Raw genomic sequence first — 21,876 nt, forward strand, 5'->3', positions numbered from 1 at the left:
GAATTAAAATTTTTTGTTCAGTCGTTTTGTTAGCAGCGACTGTACCGAAGGAATTTTTTTTTATGTCGAGTGCTTAATCTAGGGCCACTGACTCTTCTATTGGTTTCTTGAATTTTCGAGAGAATTTTTATTTAGGCGCCTTACTGCGGTGGTTCAGCCCGACACAAATAAGGACAACATAATTACTGAAGTTAAGCGCTTGGAATTGGAGGTAATCGAAAACAACATATATGTAAATTCAAAGCCTCGTTTTGAGTAAGGGATCTGCCAGAAGTGAGACCTCTGACTTATATGTTGTTCTTCTGTCCGAAGACTGGTTTCACGTAGCTCTCGATGCCAGTCCATCCCATTCCTTGATGCCCTATCCTATCGGCAGAGTCCAAGTTGCGCTATACATTTCTTCTGTTCCAATGTTATGTTATTCGATAATATTATCATTAATAACCTTTCACATTGAATTTAATTTCCACGTCCACGTTCGAGGGAAACTTAGATCCCAACGCCGCTGCAGATTGCTCGAAATTTGTCCCTCGAGCAACATTAGATTGCTTGCTCGAGAGTGGATTCACACGAGAACTAATTTAGTTTTGCTTTGAGGGGGAAAACTAAAAATATCGTTTATGTATAACCACATTTTGCTTGATATTCCTTGAGGCAGAAAAGCTACTGTCCACAAATCAGGTCGTATTTATAAGTCATCGCTATGCTCCGCTTTTTCTCAATGATAATATGCGGACCATAGATAACGGGCAATAGGCAAATTCCAAATTCCTGTATTTCTGGGACGCGTTCGGCACGGTATATTACTGTGGACTTTTAACATACGGAATAGGTTTCTATATATGTGAGTGGCTCTACGACTTTTTTTAAGAAACAGAAACCAGTACATTTTCCCGGACGGCGCGTGTTCATCAGAGACAATCGTTTCGTCATGAGTGCTCCAGGTAAATTCTGTTATTCTCTATGCACAGAAATGATATGACGGACAAGGTGAACAGCGGTCTGCAGCTGCGTGTTGATGACGCTGTTGTGTACAGGGAGATACCGTTGTTGAGTGACAGGAGGAGGATGCAGCATGCATGTATTGTTAGAATACAGTGTTAGAGGTGTGCTACCTGTTACAGTCACATCCATGAAATAGGAGGGATATTCGGAAAGCAAGTTCCGATCTGTCGCGAAATGAAAACCACTGTGAAAATCAAAACTGTTTGATTTGCAATAATTAGCTGCAAGTTACAGTTACTTCTTTAAATAGTCGCCGCTCCGACTTAGACATCTGTCGCAGTGTTGTACCAGCTTTTCAATACACTCGTCATACAAGGCAGACGCCAGTGCTTTCTGCCAGTTCTCTAGGCTCCTCTACGTCTCGTTGTCTGTGCCAGAATGCTGCCTTCATAGCCAGCGGTTCGTGTGAACAGAGATGAGACTCAGAGCCCTGATGTAAACACTGCCCATCGGAAACGCCGCAGGAGCATCTGCATTGCCCCTGCAGAGTGCGGCAGAGAATTTTCATGAACAACGAAACGCGTAACAGTTGTGTTATGTGGGTTGTACGACATCAGGCGAAATCTCACACCAGGCCCTCCTATTTGGCGAGAGACGTAATTTTCTGGGCATCTTTACTTGGTCACTGTGCCCGCAGAATTGACATGAGGGACGTCCCGCGATCGACGAGTACATTAGAAACATAACCGAACACATTTGTGCAAAATTTCATCGGGTTTTGACAGTGATTGCAATTTCGCGACCGATTGGAACGTACTTTCCGAACAGCCCTCATGTCTAAGCGTAACGTTGTGTTACTGATGCTTATCTTCTTATAACCTGTTCTGAGGGCATTATTCATTCCATACAACTGATCCTTTGCCATATCTGGAGACTTGAATTGCTATTCCAAATGTTTTTTTGTTTCTTCTTCTTGAGCCTAAATCCACTGTCCTAATGTCTCGTTAGTAGCCTTTACTGTTAGTTCAAAGTAGAGGCGAAATAGCATCTGGGATGGCTACAACCGTGCCTCACTCCCCTCTGAACTACTGCTTCCTTCTCCCCTCTTCTCCTGTCCTTCGATTCTTATATCCGTAACCCGGAGGTTGCACAAGTAATGGATAACCTTTCGAGGCGGTGTTCAGCACATAAAATGACTTATAAATGTTTTCATCACCTATGCGGGGGCTTCTTCAGAGATGAAACTCAAAGAGGCCACGAAATTTTAGGGTCGTCACTGGCTTTATAGAGAGCACCACAATTGGTAATGTCTGTATAAATCAGGGACTCCATTAGCATTCTACAGAGATTCCAGTCTTTCATCTCTGAAGATGTCGCCCTGAGACGCTGAGGAAACGAATGAATACATTAATCGACAGTAACCTCTCAGCCCAGCACTTTCAACAGAAGTAAACGTCAACCGTGAATGCGTTCACGCACTGCATTCGCTCAGCGTGTTTTACCTTTGATAAGCTTACAGTTGCAGAGAGTGAATGCGAGTCAATATCGTGAAAATCTTTTTCTTACGATCTTTTTTTACTACTTGGGAAACCCGTAATACGAGTGGCCATCTTTTCCTCTCCATTCGCCTGGCAAGTGTTTCCGACGCCGACGCCGCCGAGCTCCGCACACACCGCCTCCCGCTCGCCCGTTTCCAGACGAGACGGCGTAATGGAATGTCAATATTGGCGGCTAATCAGCGCCTCGGCGCGTTTAATTAAGAAGGCGGCCAGCTTCCAGTGCAGCCTCCAGCGGCCGTGTCCAGCACGCCCCCGCTGCCGCTGCGGCGGCAGCCACGGCCGCATGAATTATTAAACGCCAGTCCGCGGCGCTGGCGGGCGCTCTTTGTTTCGCGGGAATTAATGCGGCAGACAATGGCTCCGTCCCATTGTGGCCGTCAATGTCCTTCCGCGGGGACAGGCCGGGCCGGGCCGGGCCGTCCGCTGGCGGGTCAAAGGGCGGCGCAGTTACCACCGGCCGGGGCGCAGATAAGGGCGAAGGGCGGCCGGAACGGGAAACGGAGCTGCAGAGCTTCCTCCCGACTGGCACGCTGCTCTGGCCAGTCTATTAACGTTACTCCAAAAACAAGGCGTAAACTGCGCGATACGTGTGAGAAGAATAAAACCGAGGCTCACGTCACTGAAGTTCTAACAAGGCAACCTCCCCATCGCACCCCCTTCAGATTTAGTTATAAGTTGGCACAGTGGATAGGCCTTGAAAAACTGAACACAGGTCAATCGAGAAAACAGGAAGAAGTTGTGTGGAACTATGAAAAAATAAGCAAAGTATATAAACTGAGTAGTCCATGTGCAGGATAGGCAACATCAAGGATACTGGAAGGTTAGGAGCGCCGTGGTCCCGTGGTTAGCGTGAGCAGCTGCGGAACGAGAGGTACTTGGTTCAAATCTTCCCTCGAGTGAAAATTTTACTTTATTTATTTTCGCAAAGTTATGATCTGTCCGTTCGTTCATTGACGTCTCTGTTCACTGTAATAAGTTTAGTGTCTGTGCTTTGCGACCGCTCCGCGAAAGCGTGCGACCGTGCGATTAGTAGACGAAAGGACGTGCCTCTCCAATGGGAATGGAAAACTTTTGATTGCAAGTTCATATGTCAACCGATTCCTCCACAGGAAAGCACGTCTGATACGTTCTATACGACACTGGTGACGGCATACGCGTCACATGACAGGAATATGTTGTCGTTCCACCTAACTTGTGCACTTGGCGAATGGGTAAAAAGATTCTTCTACCTTGCCCGATTTAGGTTTTCTTGTGGACGTGATAATCACTCCCAAAAAGTGATGAAAACATAAGAAATTGTCACATAAACTGGAAATGAAGAAGTAAACTTTTCGCTCGTTCTGTAGCTGCTCACGCTAACCACGGGACCACGCCGCTCCTTCGCTCACATTGTCCTTGATGTTGCCTGTCTTGAACATGGACTACTCATTTAGTATATTTTGCTTATTTTTTCATAGTTCCACATAACTTCTTCCTGTTTTCTCGATTGATCTGTGTTCAGTTTTTCAAGGCCCATCCACTGTGCCAACTTATAACTAAATCTGAGGGGGGTGCGATGGGGAGGTTCCCTTGTAAGTACCTCAGACCAGTTAGGAAAAACGGGGTAAATACGACGGGCATTCAATAACTAACGCAACACATTTGTTTTTCTCTGAAAGCAGGTTTCTTTTATTCACGATTCCAATACACCGTACTATTCCACAGTCGTTTGGCAGCATGACCCCATTTTTCAAGATAACCTTCGTTCGATGCGACGCCCTTACGCCGCCATACTGGGAGGACCAGTACGCTCGCGCGGAACGACTCTGCTTGTCGACGTCGGAGCCGCCGTCCTGCTCCAACAGCAGCCTTTCCATCATCCACGTACTGCTACCGGCGGAGTACGCTCTTCATTCGGCCAAACAGATGCAGGTCGGAAGCTGCGAGATCCGGGCTGTAGGGTGGACGAAGGCAGTCCGCTGACGTCTCCTGGGCTCCTGTCGGGTACGGAGACGTGCGCGAGAAGTTTCGCCGTCACGCAGAAGGAGGGGTCACTCTCTCTGCGCTTTTGCGGAGAGTGTCCGCACGTTCCAACATGGCTGCGCGCGGCCGGCCGGCACGCGGGACGTCGAACAGCGAACGCGACCTTGTTACCATGGTGACGGACGCCTCGTCCAACTACAGGTCTTGCACACATTCTGCGAGTTCCTGTGAACAGCTGCGATACTCTCTGGCTTTCCGACAAAAGAAACTCAGCGACAACTCTGTGCTTGGACCGCACCTCCGTTAGAGAGGTACAGCGCCGACACGTGCCGGTACTTCTTGAAACTACGAGGCTGAAGCAGGAATATTCCACGATGCCCCACAACAGATTTTGCATTTTTTTTTCTGCCGAAATTGGCCGAGAAAAAAATGTGTTGCTTTACTTACTAACGTTTCTCGCAATTTATTAAGTGTTGAAATTCTGAAAACCGAACTACTTAATTCCGCTTTTATCCTTTTTCAATTTTACGTGTTCGAAGACATCTATTAAGAAAAAAAAATTCTAGTGAAATTGGCTCTACGAAGGCCATAGGCATATTTTAAGAAAGCGGTTTTTCATACATTCTATCCGGAAGACTAAAAACACGTCAGCATATGGATTTGGCATAATTTTCTACTTTCGTTTTCATTCCGTTAAAACTTTCTTTTACACATAATTATACACAAGACCTACACAACTAAAATACTACGCTATCTTTTAAACAAATAAGCTGTTATGTATAATCATTTACAAGAAATCATCCACCAAATCCCTTGTCAAATCACTGTGTGCCACGTTAGTGCTGTTTTTCCTCGACAGGTCTTGCACTATGTTGCAGGTCAACCTTCACGCAGTAGCATTTTCTTCTTCTTTGCGGGCAGGTAAAAGAATTGAATGGTTACATTATGTTCAGTGAAATGGTTGGGTTATGTGCAGTACAGAATAACTGCTTGTTTCGTGTTTTATCCAAATAAGTGGCAGCCGATCTCCTAGGATAATGAACTGCCTACACAAGTAAGCGAAAACATTGGACACTCGGCCATAATTTACTTTCGCTACACTTTATGATTAAAAGCATCCGGAAACCCCCCAAAAGATACGTTTTTCGTATTAGGTGCATTGTGCTGCCACCTGCTGCCACATATTCCATATCAGCGTCTTCAGTAGTCATTAGACATCGTGAGAGAGCAGAATGGGGCCCTCCACGGAACACACGGACTTGGAACGTGTTCAGGTGATTGGCTGTCACTTGTGTCATACGTCTGTACGCGAGATTTCCACACTCCTAAACATCCCTAGATCCATTGATGTGATAGTGAAGTGGAAACTTGAAGGGACACGTACAACACAAAAGCGTATAGGCCGACCTCGTCTGTTGACTGACAGAGATTGCCGACAGTTGAAGAGGGTCGTAATGTGTAATAGGCAGAGATCTAACCAGACCATCACACAGGAATTTCAAACTGCAATAGAATCCAGTGCAAGTGCTATGACAGTTGGGCGGGAGGTGAGATTTCATGGTCGAGCGGCTGCTTATAAGCCACACATCACGTCGGTATATGCCAAACGACGCCTCGCTTGCTGTAAGTAGCGTAAGCATTGGACGATTTAACAGTGGAAAAACCTTGTGTGAACTGATGAATCACGTTACACAATGTGGCGATCCGATGGTAGAATGTAGGTATGGTGAATGCCCGGTGAACGTCATCTGTCAGAGTGTGTAGTGCCAACAAAAAATTCGGAGGCGGTGGTGTTATGGCGTGGTCGTGTTTTTCACGGAGAGGGCTTGCACCCCTTGTTGTTTTGCGTGGCACTATCACAGCACAGGCCTACATTGATGTTTTAAGCACCTTCTTGTTTCCCATTGTTGAAGAGCAACTCGGGGATGGCGAATGCTTCTTTCAACACAATCGAGCACCTGTTCATCATACACGGCCTGTGGCGGAGTGGTTGCACGACAATAACATCCCTGTAATGGACCGGCCTGCACAGAGTCCTGACCTGAATCCAATGAAACATCTTTGGGATGTTATGGAACGCCGACTTCGGGCCATGCCTCACCAGCCGTCATCGATACCTCTCCTCAGTGCAGCACTCCGTGAAGAATGGGCTGTCATTTCCCAAGAAACGTTCCAGCACCTGACTGAACGTATGCCAGCGAGAGTAGAAGCTGTCATCAAGGCTAAGGGTGGGCCAACACCATACTGAATTCCAGCAGCATTACCGATCGAGGGCGCGACGAACTTGTATGTCATTTTCAGCCAGGTGTCCGGATACTTTTGATTACATAGTGTATTTTACTATTGATCGACTTACAACGTCACATCACCAATCTTCCTGTACTACTGTGAACATGCATTAAGATTTAACTAATGCGGGAAATTTAATTCTCAAATGATAGTGAAACACACTTAAGGAACACACTTGTCGTTACCATACGTTTTTAACTATCGAGCCCCTGCAGAGCACTAATATCAGTAATTCCCAGCGACGCGTGGATTTAGAGAAGCTGACAGCCATTACTTCCGCGACGGGAAGTGTCCTGAGTCGACAGACAAGTGAGGCGTCGGCTGTCCCGGCTGAGGTGTCGTCTGTCTGGTGCAGCAGCACCCTGCAGGGCTCTGGAGCGCGGCTGGAGCTCCGCTTACCTTGTTGAAGCCAAACAAAGGAAGAGAAGCACGTTGCGGTGCCGAGCAGCGACACTCACCTGCAACAGAAATGAGGAAACATCGCATAAAGCAACAGAATGGCTGCAGTGTTCAACTGCGATGTTATAAAATATTCTAAGCCACGACATACTACGAGGGGCGTTCAACACGTAACGCAACACTTTCTTTTCTAAAATCACGTTGATTTTTTAGGGATTCTAATACACCATATTGTTGCACACTCTTTGGGCTACAAAACCCAGTTTTTCAGCACAACCTCCGTTTACGACCCTCCAGCCCGCATGATACCACCATACCGACCGACGTCGGAGCCAACGTCTTGCCGCATCAATAAAGTCCACGGATTGTTGTTTCGCTTCTAGTTCGAGGTGATCCACCCATATTTCACCGCCTGTGATAATATTCGACAAAAAAACTGTCACGATCATCCTCGTAATGTGCAAGCATTTCTACACGCATGATCCTTTGTTGCTCTTTGTGGTGCTCTGTTATGAGGCGAGGAACTCTCATCTGAGCACCCCAAATGGTGGACGTGTTTCAGCACTACCAGTTGTGCGGTGAGGTTCCTGACCTGCTGATCACCTCGAATGAGAGTGCAAGCGCGCTGCAACAGTGCAGCAGCCGCAGCTGTGTGCGGCCGGCCAGCACACGGCTGACTGCACAGGTTTGCGCGACCTTGTTGCGATACTCACAACTGCCTCGCCCAACGACTCATCGTGATTTTGTTCACTGCCAAGTCTTCACATATATACAGCTAGCGTCTATGAATATCTGCGATGCTCTGGTTCTCCGCCAAAATAAACTCAATGATACCTCTCTGTTTGGAACTTAATGAAATTATAGGGGCTGAAGCGGGAATACTCCACGATGTCCCACAACAAACTACATATTTTTGAACCAAAACTGGCAGAGCGAAACAATGTGATCCATTACTTTCTGAACGCCCTGCGTACATATACTAGTTTAACGTTGGATGCCCCCACAGCCTTCATGGCCTTTTCCGCTTACGCTTACGGCTGTCAGATATTATTTTACCGTTTGTTTTACAATTTCGAGTATTGTATATTTTCAGACTTGAAAACAGTCGCTAATCACCGAGCACGCGGATAAAGGTACAACCACACAAAATGCTTCACAGTAACTTATTTCTCACAATTACGTTTGTGGCTCTCCGCCAGATTGCCGAGGAAAGGAATATGTCGAGGAAACTGACACGAAGAAGAGGAAGGACGACAGTAACATGCATTAAGATATCGAGCAGTTTCCAAGGCTGTAGAGGGCGTTCTAGAGGGTAAAACTGTAGGGGAGGAAGGAGATCGGAACATATCTCACAAATAAATAAGTACCTTGCGTGTGAGGCGAAGAGGTTAGTACAAGAAGGATGCGGGTAGGGCTGCACCAAATCAGTCAGAAGGAGGATGAAATAATAAAGAAAGTGATAAGTGTTCCTCTAGGTGCGGCCGGTGTGAACAACATGCGGTTCCGGCAGCCCAACAGGTGAGCTATGATGGTGGTTTACTGCTCGCGGGCATTGAGCCAGGAGGAATCGAAAAAAAGCTGAGGCTGCCTCCGCCATACACCAAAGCGCCATACATCGCCACCACAGGCTGCCGTTTGAATACGGAGTACGGACCGATCGCTGCTTCGCCTCTCGACTTTTCGGAGGTCGAGGCTCTAAGTCACCATGACCGTCGCTTCTACAGATGTACACGCCCCTCTTCAACGTACGCTCCACCAAATGATTCAGTTGACTCTCATAAAGTCCATCTCCGGTATCTAATTCTCCTGACAAAGCTTCATTAGCTCTTCTGAGGTCGTCTCGGCGTTATTTTATGAGGGCGTTACTATTCGTAATCCAAACGATCAATTCACCTTGTGTTTACTTTTTCTTCACAGACTTTGCCTTTCAACCAGCCCTATAGCCAGAAATCTAAAGGGATAAGGTCCAGGGACCGTGGTGATCAAGAAACCTGACCACTTCTACCGATCGATCTTCCGGGGAACGTTAGATATAAATGGATAATAATGGAAGAAGACCGTTTCGAAGAACGTCTACCTAATGGAACACCGTGACACATGAAACAATGTAGAAACGCAACAGGCCTAACCGGAGCCTACGGGCACTCAATGCCTACGGGCACTCAACGTCGAGTTCATCAGCGAGGCCTAATCAACTGATTGTCTGTCATACCACAACACACAGTACAGACTAAAATTCTTGAAAATGTGTCTCCGCAAAGTCATATGGGCTTCCGTCAGACCACCAATGTGAGTTACGAGTGATACTGACACTATCACATGTCGAAGTAACTTCATAAGTAAACAGTATTAATGGGAGAACTCGGCTGTTTACTATGAGTCAGCGACTAAATTCCAACTGTCTTCCTTCATCTCCTTCTCCAAGCTATGGAATATGCTGAAAATGATAAGAACACAGGCTGTGCGTACGTACTGTCTACGATGTTCTTGTATGTGGAACACCGATACGTATAGGAATTCCGCGCATGCTTATTGAAGGACTATGATCTACAAAATGAATAATGCCTTGTACTTTATTCAAACTACACTACTGGCCATTAAAATTGCTACACCAACAAGAAATGCAGATGATTAACGGGTATTCATTGGACAAATATATTATACTACAACTGACATGTGATTACATTTTCACGCAGTTTCGGTGCATAGATTCCGAGAAATCACTACCCAGAACAACCACCTCTCGCCGTAATACCGGCCTTGATAAGCCTGGGCATTGAGTCAAACGGAGCTTGGATGGGGTGTACAGGTACAGCTGCCCATGCAGCTTCAACACGATACCACAGTTCATCACGAGTAGTCACTGGCGTATTGTGACGAAGCAGTTGCTCGGCCACCATTGACCAGACGTTTTCAATTGGTGAGAGATCTGGAGAATGTGCTGGCCAGGGCAGCAGTCGAACATTTTCTGTGTCCAGAAAGGCCCGTACAGGACCTGCAACATGCGGTCGTGCATTATCCTGCTGAAATGTAGCGTTTCGCAGGGATCGAATGAAAGGTAGAGCCACGGGACGTAACACATCTGAACTGTAACGTCCACTGTTCAAAGTGACGTCAATGCGAACAAGAGGTCACCAAGACGTGTAACCAATGGCACCCCATACCATCACGCTGGGTGATACGCCAGTATGGCGATGACGAATACACGCTTCCAATGTGCGTTCACCGCGATGTCGCCAAACACGGATGCGACCACCATGATGCTGTAAACAAAACCTGGATTCATCCGAAAAAATGACGTTTTGCCATTCGTGCACCCAGGTTGGTCGTTGGGGCGCTCCTGTCTGTGATGCAGCGTCAAGGGTAACCACAGCCACGGCCTCCGAGCTGATAGTCCATGCTGCTGCAAACGTCGTCGAACTGTTCGTGCAGATGGTTGTTGTCTTGCAAACGTCCCCATCTGTTGACTCAGGGATGGAGACGTGGCTTCACGATTCGTTACAGCCATGCGGATAAGATGCCTGTCATCTCGACTGTTGGTGATACGAGGCCGTTGGGATCCAGCACGGCGTTCCGTAATACCCTCCTGAACCCACCGATTCCATATTCTGCTAACAGTCATTGGATCTCGACCAACGCGAGCAGCAGTGTCGCAATACGATAAATCGAAATCGCGATAGGCTACAATCCGACATTTATCACAGTCGGAAACGTGATGGTACGCATTTCTCCTCCTTAAACGAGACATCACAACAACGTTTCACCAGGCAACGCCGGTCAACTGCTGTTTGTGTATGAGAAACCGATTGGAAACTTTCCTCATGTCAGCACGTTGTAGGTGTCGCCACCGGCGCCATCCTTGTGTGAATGCTCTGAAAAGCTAATCATTCGCATATCACAGCATCTTCTTCTTGTCGCTTAACTTTCGCGTCTGTAGCACGTCATCTTCGTTGTGTAGCAATTTCAATGGCCAGTAGTGTATTAATCTGTATGTTAAGATGAAATACGACTGCCGGTCACTGCATCAGTCTCACGCAGTTACGTGGAAACACGAGTAAATACTCTTGAATCTGGTACTCTACGCTTGGGAAATCAACTACCGTATCCTCTAGAAGCACCAGTGGCTTCTCCAACACAAGTCCAGTACACACTACCGCATTGGGATGCTCTCGTTTCATAAATACGTGCGCGCTTAAACAATACAGTAGAACTCACAAGAAAAATTACAATCACAATGACAATTGAAGAACTCAATTATTTAAACGAGCCGTGCGCTATCGATTCCTCACTGACAGCGGTAGCTAAGCAAACTACTTCTTGGCGCCACGCGCGATGCCGGCCGTGGTGAATTAACACCGAGGCGCTTTGGCTCTTGGGCAGTTCCGTCTTGCCGCTAGCTGGAGGAGGAAATTCCAGAGCAGCCACAGGTCGTCATCCCGTGAGGCTGTAAGCTGACGAGCTTTTTTCAGCATTGCGATCTTTTGTGGGCGGGTCTTTTTGCTAGGCTCACTTGTCTGCCAAACATAAAGCTCGAATTCCAAACCGGCCTTGGTTCGCCTTTGCTGCTTTCTCAGTGGGTATACGGACAAAGCGGACAGCGGGACGCATTTGTTTGGTGAGTATCTCGCTTGGTCCTGTAGTGTGCTTGTGCTCAGTGGTTGAGCGTACCCACTTTCAAGTGAGATGTACCAGTAGCGGTGTTATGGGGTTATTTTGCCGACGTGCAACTGCAGCACTTGCCTTTGGCGTGTATGTGTTTAACAAGCGTCTGCCACGTGAGTGTAGTACACCTGCGTGCTCAAGTTTTCTATACTTTTTTATACGGTTGAACTGGTCTATGTTGGCCACATTTTCATATTTATGTGTGCTAGACGAGGTGAAGTGGTTTCGTTAAGCACGAGCTAGTTCAGCCAGTTGAGTGCTTCAAGCTCTAAGTTACTGGTACCCCTTTTTCGTCTGTTATTCATTTGTTTGGATATTGTTGAAATAAAAAAAAATACGTGTAAATTTTATTTGCCCAATAATTGTCACTTTCTAAATTTTTTTGGTGTAAAGTGGGCATCTGCTTGATGTTCACTATTTTCAGCACACTTGTTAGTGGTTGGTTGGTTTGGGGAAGGAGACCAGACAGCGAGGTAATAGGTCTCATCGGATGAGGGAAGAACGGGGAAGGAAATCGGCCGTGCCCTTTTGAAAGGAACCATCCCGGCATTTGCCTGGAGCGATTTAGGGAAATCACGGAAAACCTAAATCAGGATGGCCGGACGCGGGATTGAACCGTCGTCCTCCCGAATGCGAGTCCAGTGTCTAACCACTGCACACTTGTTAGTGCAGTAATTGGAGCCCCATTTTCTTAACCGCTCTTATAACCTGTATTGCGCCACTTGTACTTATAGTTAGTGGATATGTCGGCTCACTGATTGAATCGGACCGATTCTTAAACTTCTCGAATGCTGCTTCTCATCAATATATCTAACGTAACTTTTGTCTATTTGAGTATTGTCTGTTTGGTATAGATTGAACCAGGGCAACGAAGACTACAATTAATTAAATTTCATCTTTCCACACATCCTTTAATTATGTTATTGACATCTCAACGTTTTTAAATGGTTCCTCATTTGCTTCAGTACTGTTTCAATAGACAAATCTTTTTGGTATATTATTATTACTCACTAACTAGCGTTATCATCCTTTCAATTTTTTAAAGAATCATTCATCCTGTTACCGTAAGCAAGGATTTTGTAATAAGAAGCAAATTGGAGTAACTGAATTTTTATGGTATTTAATTTTAAATTATGTTTTAAAATAAATGTATTTTCTGGTGCACATGTCAAGTTTTGCTTCCTATCCACTTAGCGCTTCTAGCTCCTCGCTAGCTGCTCCATTTCAGTAAACTCAAGCACAACTTCACAACCTGCACTTCAAAACGAAAATGACAGCCGATAAATAAACCCATGGCAACTACAGTTCCACTACATGAAATAAAATCTTTTCTCTGCAATCAGGTGTGTCCCTCTAGCCAACAAATATGTTGCACATGTTACATGGAATATGTTACTCATTTTATTCTGTATTTGCTTCTCCTCCAACTGAAAAAGACGTTGCCGACCGGAGTGGCCATGAGGTTCTAGGCGCTGCAGTCTGGAACCGAGCGACCGCTACGGTCGCAGGTTCGAATCCTGCCTCGGGCATGGATGTGTGTGATGTCCTTAGGTTAGTTAGGTTTAATTAGTTCTAAGTTCTAGGCGACTGATGAGCTCGGAAGTTAAGTCGCATAGTGCTCAGAGCCAATTGAACCTTTTTTTAAAAAAAAAAACTTTATTTGAGGAGCAACCTGTTGCCAACTGCAGCGATGCCCCTGTGGCCTAAGACCATTGTTCAGATCACAATATCTGTCCAAACTTAAGGCAATATTTTTCACTCTTTGGCAAGAAATTCAGTCTATTATGAAGTTTACGTACTGTTACTTTAAATGAAGTAAATTTTTTGGGGGCAAAATAAAAATGTTTCAGCATACGTACATATTAACTTTTATGTCACTTGTTTCGTCTTCGGTACACTACATTTTAAGTTGTATCTCCAATACGTTTTCAAATCTTGAGTCAGGTACATTAGAATAGTAACTGATGGATGGATCAGCTGATCAGAATGACATAGCCACACATGACTCCCAAAATTCTTTGCCACCTCCAAGATGTATTTTCTTTCGGCAAGCTTTACTTATCACCAATAATTGTAAACTTTATTGTTTAAAGAAAGCCGTTCGTTTCTGAATGTTTAAAACGAACAATATTAACTGTGTTGTCGTACATTTTGTCCATCACGAACTGGTTGGGAATTGAGTTTACTGGCAAATAGCTTTCGTCTAGTGTGCTCGTTGCGGACAGTTTCTCTGGTTTCTCCGATTCTGTGATGAATACCACCCGATTCACTTCGACGACTTACTACGACAGGAAGAAAATCGAGTGTACAAGAAACAAACAGTGCAAGAGACGTAATTGCGTAACACTTTTCGTTACTTTTTTCTTCACATTTTTTTGAAAACCGTTTCTGTGAGAGAAAAAACGCACTAAAAAGTTCTCTGAAGGGTAAGAGTTTATGTTCTCAAGTACATTTGTAAAGTATCTTAATAATTAATTCTTGAATTTCAAGAAAACTATTGTGTTAAGGCCGCGATATACAGGGTGTTTCAAAAATGACCGGTATATTTGAAACGGCAATAAAAACGAAACGAGCAGCGATAGAAATACACCGTTTGTTGCAATATGCTTGGGACAACAGTACATTTTCAGGCAGACAAACTTTCGAAATTACAGTAGTTACAATTTTCAACAACAGATGGCGCTGCGGTCTGGGAATCTCTATAGTACGATATTTTCCACATATCTACCATGCGTAGCAATAATATGGCGTAGTCTCTGTATGAAATTACCCGAAACATTTGACAACGTGTCTGGCGGAATGGCTTCATATGCAGATGAGATGTACTGCTTCAGCTGTTCAATTGTTTCTGGATTCTGGCGGTACACCTGGTCTTTCAAGCGTCCCCACAGAAAGAAGTCACAGGGGTTCATGTCTGGCGAATAGGGAGGCCAATCCACGCCGCCTCCTGTATGTTTCGGATAGCCCAAAGCAATCACACGATCATCGAAATATTCATTCAGGAAATTAAAGACGTCGGCCGTGCGATGTGGCCGGGCACCATCTTGCATAAACCACGAGGTGTTCGCAGTGTCGTCTAAGGCAGTTTGTACCGCCACAAATTCACGAATAATGTCCAGATAGCGTGATGCAGTAATCGTTTCGGATCTGAAAAATGGGCCAATGATTCCTTTGGAAGAAATGGCTGCCCAGACCAGTACTTTTTGAGGATGCAGGGACGATGGGACTGCAACATGGGGCTTTTCGGTTCCCCATATGCGCCAGTTCTGTTTATTGACGAAGCCGTCCAGGTAAAAATAAGCTTCGTCAGTAAACCAAATGCTGCCCACATGCATATCGCCGTCATCAATCCTGTGCACTATATCGTTAGCGAATGTCTCTCGTGCAGCAATGGTAGCGGCGCTGAGGGGTTGCCGCGTTTGAATGTTGTATGGATAGAGGTGTAAACTCTGGCGCATGAGACGATACGAGGACGTTGGCGTCATTTGGACCGCAGCTGCAACACGGCGAACGGAAACCCGAGGCCGCTGTTGGATCACCTGCTGCACTAGCTGCGCGTTGCCCTCTGTGGTTGCCGTACGCGGTCGCCCTACCTTTCCAGCACGTTCGTCCGTCACGTTCCCAGTTCGATGAAATTTTTCAAACAGATCCTTAATTGTATCGCTTTTCGGTCCTTTGGTTACATTAAACCTCCGTTGAAAACTTCGTCTTGTTGCAACAACACTGTATTCTAGGCGGTGGAATTCCAACACCAGAAAAATCCTCTGTTCTAAGGAATAAACCATGTTGTCTACAGCACACTTGCACGTTGTGAACAGCACACGCTTACAGCAGAAAGACGACGTACAGAATGGCGCACCCACAGACTGCGTTGTCTTCTATATCTTTCACATCACTTGCAGCGCCATCTGTTGTTGAAAATTGTAACTACTGTAATTTCGAAAGTTTGTCCGCCTGAAAATGTACTGTTGTCCCAAGCATATTGCAACAAACGATGTATTTCTATCGCTGCTCGTTTAGTTTTTATTGCCGTTTCAAATATACCGGTCATTTTTGTAACACCCTGTATGTGTGATAAAATTTCTTACTTTCGAGTGTTAACTGTAGCTTTTAAACGTAGAGTTATGTAAGAGGTATGCCCCCGTTTCGAAAAAGTCACAGGAGTTTTTTTCGAATTGCCCTTCACTAGTATGATGATGCTCGCCGAAATCTGTGGGTCATAGGATGTGACCTCTCCTTGTACGAAGGGCAAGAGTCAGCCCCAGGCCGCAGGCCGCTAAAGCGCCTCCTGGAACCTCGCCTACTCGAGCGTTAGTGGACGGGAGGCGCCTGTCGGGCCGCGCAGACTCACTCTCGGCCGCGGGCGCTGCTTTACGGGGCGTGGCGTCGGCAGTCCGCCGTAACTCGCCCTGCCGTAATGGCACCTGCAGCCGCGTTAACAACCCGCGCGGCGCCGCCCCTAACGGCCGCGTGATACTGCCCGCCTCACTGCAGAGCACGAAGGGATGCCGCGAAGCCGCTCGCCAGCTACAAGCCGCATATTACGCTCAAAGCAGTGTCTGGCTCATTATCGGAGGCCGTTATGCCACGGTCAGGAGCATTGCGGCCCTATCGATGGCCATATCTGCTATCGCAAACGGCGGACAATACAAATAGCGCTCCATTAAGTAGCTGCTAAAGACATACCAGTTCTTGTTGTAGAGCCTCGAACAACACACCACAAAGATCTATCAGATATTCAACACAGTTATCGCAAAACAGTCTTGATTTGTACTCTTTCCATAATCGTGAATTTGTACTAAACGATGTTTCATACAATGTATTGTGAGAGATACAAAATTTGTTACGGTCACACGTGCACTACATACCTCACTTTCACTTATATTGTGTACTTCTAGATCATACACTATTCGGACGTTCAGACAGAAATAAAACGCACAAGCATATTCTTAAGTTTTCTGTAATAGTTTTAGTATAAATTCGTGACTGTGACGACAACACATATCAATACGTACATTGCTGTTATTGCCTTTCCTGTTTCAGAGAGCAATAATAATGTCCTGCATGATAGTGTCAAAGTTTTCAATCATCGTTTACGATTATCTCGTGTGTATATTTGTGATTCACAGTTGCATTTGTTGACACAGGCTTCCTTTTCGTTCTTCATTTCTGGCTACTCTCATTTCTCCAATTTCATTCACAGTCGCAGGTTTGTTACTGCTCTGAATTGTTATTTTTGGCACATTTCACATGTATCCTCCATCTAGTGGAATCTGAGATTTCCTCCCGAGTCTTTTACCACGGTAAACCAGTCGATATTAGTGTTCCAATCACGCCGGGTATTCTAACGTCACATTGCATTTTTTGAAGGACTCCTTTAAAGAAGCTTGACTTCTTAATGTCTCATTTTCGTTATGTCGATGTTAAGTTTCTATTTTAATTAAATTAATTTCTGTTTTATAATTTCCGATTCCCCCTTCACTACCTTGTATTGACTACTTGTGATTTAGAAGTGACGTTTTTGAACGCACTGGAGCAACAAAATGATGACAATAGCTCTGAAAGCAATGGAAAGAGTCCTACCACCAGCACCTTGACCGAACGCTACCGAACCGATACCCCAGTATTGCCATGCTTGTGGCACGTCTTGACTAAAGTTTCCTCCTAATTGAAGCTTATTTTCAGTACACGATGAAATTCTCGGAGGTTAAGAATGGTGCAAATAGATGAGAACTATCTGGCACATCTCACGTTACACGAACTTTTCAGGTGGAGGTCACAACACAGTATGCGCAGAGGATGTGCAGATTATCGCCGTCTTTCGGTGCCGGAAAAAGGTTGGATCATTAGCATTAAGGGCCAAGTGAGTATCATATCGATAGATCGCACAGAAAGTTGGGTGCAGATCAATGACTGAAGAAGCGATGGACTCAAAAGAACAGTGTGGCACGAAGGGTAGACGCGGATGCTTCCACAAGAACTGTACCACAGGAAGAGCGTACGATTGTTCGACTTGCTCTGATGAATAGACAGACAAAAACAGCTGAATGCCGGATACAGTTATCACCATGAAACGCGCAAACCAGGCTGCTGGAAGCTGGGTTAAGATCTCGAATAGCCTTGCGTCATCAAGTCTCGCTTCTGCCTGCTCGAAGGCGTTTTGCAGAAAGGATTTAAGAGATCCATCCCCTTCAAATCCTGGACCAGTATTGTAGGGAACTGCTGGATACGACAAAAGGACTAATTATTTAATCGTCTAACGGAGGCTGAATGTTCGCCAGTATATGGACGGAATGGTAAATCCAGTTGACAATACTTTCGTGACTAGAGTACCGAACGACATATTCCAGCAGGGTAAGTGAAGACCCCACACTTCACACCACACGCGCCTTGATAAATGTACGGAATCCTACACTAGCCTACGCGGCCTCACGATTTGCGCCCCATACAGCAAGCCTGACATGCATTGGAAAGACTTATACACAAGCTACCACATGATCGAGAATAGAACAGTGATCCACAAAGCGTAGGACAAATTCCTTTATTTCCGTCTATGATGACGAAGTTGTTAGGCCCTTACACTACCGGTTTCGGACAACAATGACCATCTTCAGATCTGTTATTAAAAAAATGTCCTAATGTAATGCAGCCATAGTGACATCGTCAAAAGATAAACATGTGCGACGATGCTAAACTGCTTTGGCGATGCCACTAGGGATCCATTATATTAGATATGCATTTACAACAGATCTGAAGATGGTCCTTGCTGACTGAAATCGGTAGTCTAAGGATCTAACAAATTTGTGATCGTAGACGGATATAAAGAAAGACGTATAGTTTCATACTAGCTTCCAGCCAGAAACCTCACGAAGTGACACTCTATGCGCTTCAGATGTTGGAAGAAATTCCCGAAGTTCACGTTCGGAGGCTGTCTGCTTCCATGCTTCATACTAATAATGATAATGATGATGATGTTGATTATGATGATGATGATGATGGAGACCATTTCCGAATAGAATGAATGTTTCATCATTTAATACCCGTTATGTGATCAACGTCTCCAGAAATGCCATGTGATATAACTCTTTTCATTTCAATCAGTGTAAATTCTGAGGCAATAATAATGAATAACGTTTATTGTGATGTACAGAGAGCCACACTTCCTTAATACAAGGCCCTCAGTTCCAACCACACTTCGCGGTCACCTTCAGGCGTTACAACAACAGACGAACAGAAATAATTAGGAAAGGCCAATCGGTTAAAATAGTACACAGAACAAAATTTACAGAACATTCAGTATATTCGTTACCGCAATAACTCACTAAATCGCAACTTGTCATGCTAAATGTACTATTTTATCCCACAGACATTCTCTGATGATTTCTCCTTGTCTGTTGCGACCGGGAAACGCGGCTAAAAACAGGACGCCTTATGTGAAGAAAGTGTAGCGATCTAGGCGTTATAGCTTTCATACTTTATTCGGTTGCCATGCTCCACAATTTAACCATGTTAAAATTCATGGAGACTTTATCTTAATTATTTAAGTAGTAAACAAAACGATCGCAAACTTCTACCGCGTTTTGACCTCTTATGTCTTAGATACAAAAACATCCTATCTACATCAACATCGGTACTCTGTAAGCTACCGTGTGGTGCATGGTGGAGAGTACTTTGTACCACTGGTAACCATTCCTCTTCCTGTTCCACTGGCAAATATAGGGAAGATAATAACGTCTGTCTATGCGCTTCTGTACGAGCCCTGATTTCTCTTATCTTATTACATCGAGTGAAGTGGCGCAGCGGTTAGTACACTATATACGCGTTTAGGAGAAGGACGGTTCAAATCCCAGTCCGTCACTCGTGTTCAGGTTTTCTGAGAGTAACGTAAATCGCTCCAGGCAAATGGTGGTTCCTTTGAAAGGGCACCGCCGATTTCCTTCTCCATCTTTTCATAATCTTTGCTTGTGCTTCGTCTGTAATAGCCCCGCTGTCGACGGGAAGTTAAGTTCTAATCTTCCTTCCTTCTTCCTTCTTACCTTCGCTATCCTCATGCGAGATGTACGGTGGTAGCAGTAGAATCATTCTGCAGTTTGTCGCAAACGCCGGTTCTTTAAAGTCTCTCAGTAGTGTTTCGGAAAAAAAGATTTTTTTTCCTTATACAGATTTACTTCGAGATAATGGAGCATTTATGTAACTGTAACTATTTGATAGAACCTAACGTTTAGAGACATAGCAGCATGCCTCTGAATTGCTTCGATGCATCCTTTAGTCCGACCAGTTGGGAATCCCAAACGCTCAAGTAGTACTCAAGAAAGAGTTGCAAATGTTTCCTGTACATGGTTTACTTTATAGATGAGTTACACTTTCTTAGAATTCGCCTAATAATCCGGAGTAGACTATTCGCCTTCCCTGACGCCGTGCTTGTTACTTTTCATGTTACTTTACCACGTTCGCCTAGAGAGATGTGAAGCAGCACATCACTAATACTGTATTCTAAAATAAGGGATTATTTTTCCCACTCATCTGTACAATTATTTTTTTTCACATTTAGGCCAAGCTGCCACTCATGGTTCCAAATAGAAATTCTACCCAAGTATACCTGTATCCGCCTAAAGTCATCCTCCCCCCCCCCCCCCTCCCCGACGAAGTTTTCCCGTACCCTAAAACGTCTTCAGCAAACAGTGGCACACTGCTCTTCACCCTGTCCACCAAATCGTTTCCGTATACAGAGAAGAAGAGCGATCTGCTCACAATCCGCTGGGGCGCTGTAACCTCGACTCTGATAAATACTCGCAGTCCAACACAACGTACTCGAGTCTGTTGCTTAAAACGTTTTCGAACCACTCATATAAGTGAGAACTTATTAGTATGCTCGGACATTTATTAACAGTCTGCAGAGTGAAATGTTTCATACGGTGTCCGGAAACAGGAATATATAACCTTTCTGTTTTGCCTACATCACTTGTTCGCAGAATGTCTTGCGAGAATACAAAAAAGTCATGGGGTACCTGATAATATCTTATCGGACCTCCTTTGCATGACCATGTCCCTTAAATGTCCGATGGGATTCATATCGGGCGATCTGGGTGGCGAAATCATTCGCTGGAAACGTCCAGGATGTTGCTGAAACCAATCGCGAATACCTGTGGGCGGTGACATGGCGCATTGTCATCCATAAAAATTCCATCGTTGTTTGGGAACGTGACGTACATTAATGGCTGCAAATGGTGTCCAAGTAGCCGAACCTAACCATTTCCAGTCAATGATTTGTTCAGACTGACCAGCCGACCCGGTCTCTCCCATACAAACACAGCCCACACCATTATGGAGTCACCACCAACTTGTGCAATGCCTAGTTCACAACTTGGGTTCGTGGATTCGTGGGGTCTGTGCCACATTCGAACCGTACGATTAGCTCTTACTCACTGAAATCGGGACTGATCTGACCGGGCCGCTGTTTTCCAGTCCTCCAGGGTCCAACTGATACGGCCACGAGCACAGGACGGGCGCTGCAGCGGACGTCGAGCTGTTAGCAAGGGGACTCGCATCAGTAGCGTGATGTCACAGCCCATTAACGCCAAATTTCGCCGCACTTTCGAAACAGATACGTTCGTCGTACGTCCCACATTGATTTCTGCGGTTAATTCACGCAGTGTTGCTGGTCTGTTAGCACTGACTACTCTACGCAAACGACGCTGCTCTCGGTCGTTAAGTGAAGGCCGTCGGTCACTGCGCTGTCACTGGTGAGAGGTGGTGCACGGAATCTGGTACCCTGGGCACACATCCTGACGATGTGGATAGTGGAGTACGGAATTCCGTAACGATTCTCGGAAAGGAGTGTCCCAAAAGTCTGGCTCCAACCACCATTTCACTTTCAGAGTCTGTCAAGTCCTGTCGTGCGGCCACAATCACGTCGGAATCTTTGTCACATAAATCACCTGAGTACAAAAGACAGGTCTGCCAATGCGCTGCTCTTTTGTACCTTGAGTACGCGATACTATCGTCATCTGTATGTGTGCACATCGCAATGCCATGACTTTTGTCACCTCAGTGTGTGTCA

The 21,876-nt window shown here is 45.4% G+C and overlaps 1 protein-coding gene across 1 annotated transcript in view; it reads right to left on the reverse strand.

Annotated features, from left to right (window-relative positions):
• Window positions 1-2,697: 2,697 nt before the first annotated feature.
• LOC126147741 (skin secretory protein xP2-like) overlaps window positions 2,698-21,876 on the reverse strand; it is an 84,722-nt gene continuing 65,543 nt past the window's right edge. Inside the window, exons 3-5 of the mRNA XM_049915716.1 lie at window positions 16,168-16,343; window positions 7,155-7,213; window positions 2,698-3,048 (exon numbers count right to left, since the gene is read on the reverse strand). Coding sequence (XP_049771673.1) covers window positions 2,698-3,048; window positions 7,155-7,213; window positions 16,168-16,343 — 586 coding nt within the window. The remainder of the gene's footprint in view (window positions 3,049-7,154; window positions 7,214-16,167; window positions 16,344-21,876) is intronic.

The sequence above is a fragment of the Schistocerca cancellata genome, chromosome 1 (assembly GCF_023864275.1).
Source record: "Schistocerca cancellata isolate TAMUIC-IGC-003103 chromosome 1, iqSchCanc2.1, whole genome shotgun sequence".
Classification (NCBI taxonomy): domain Eukaryota; kingdom Metazoa; phylum Arthropoda; class Insecta; order Orthoptera; family Acrididae; genus Schistocerca; species Schistocerca cancellata.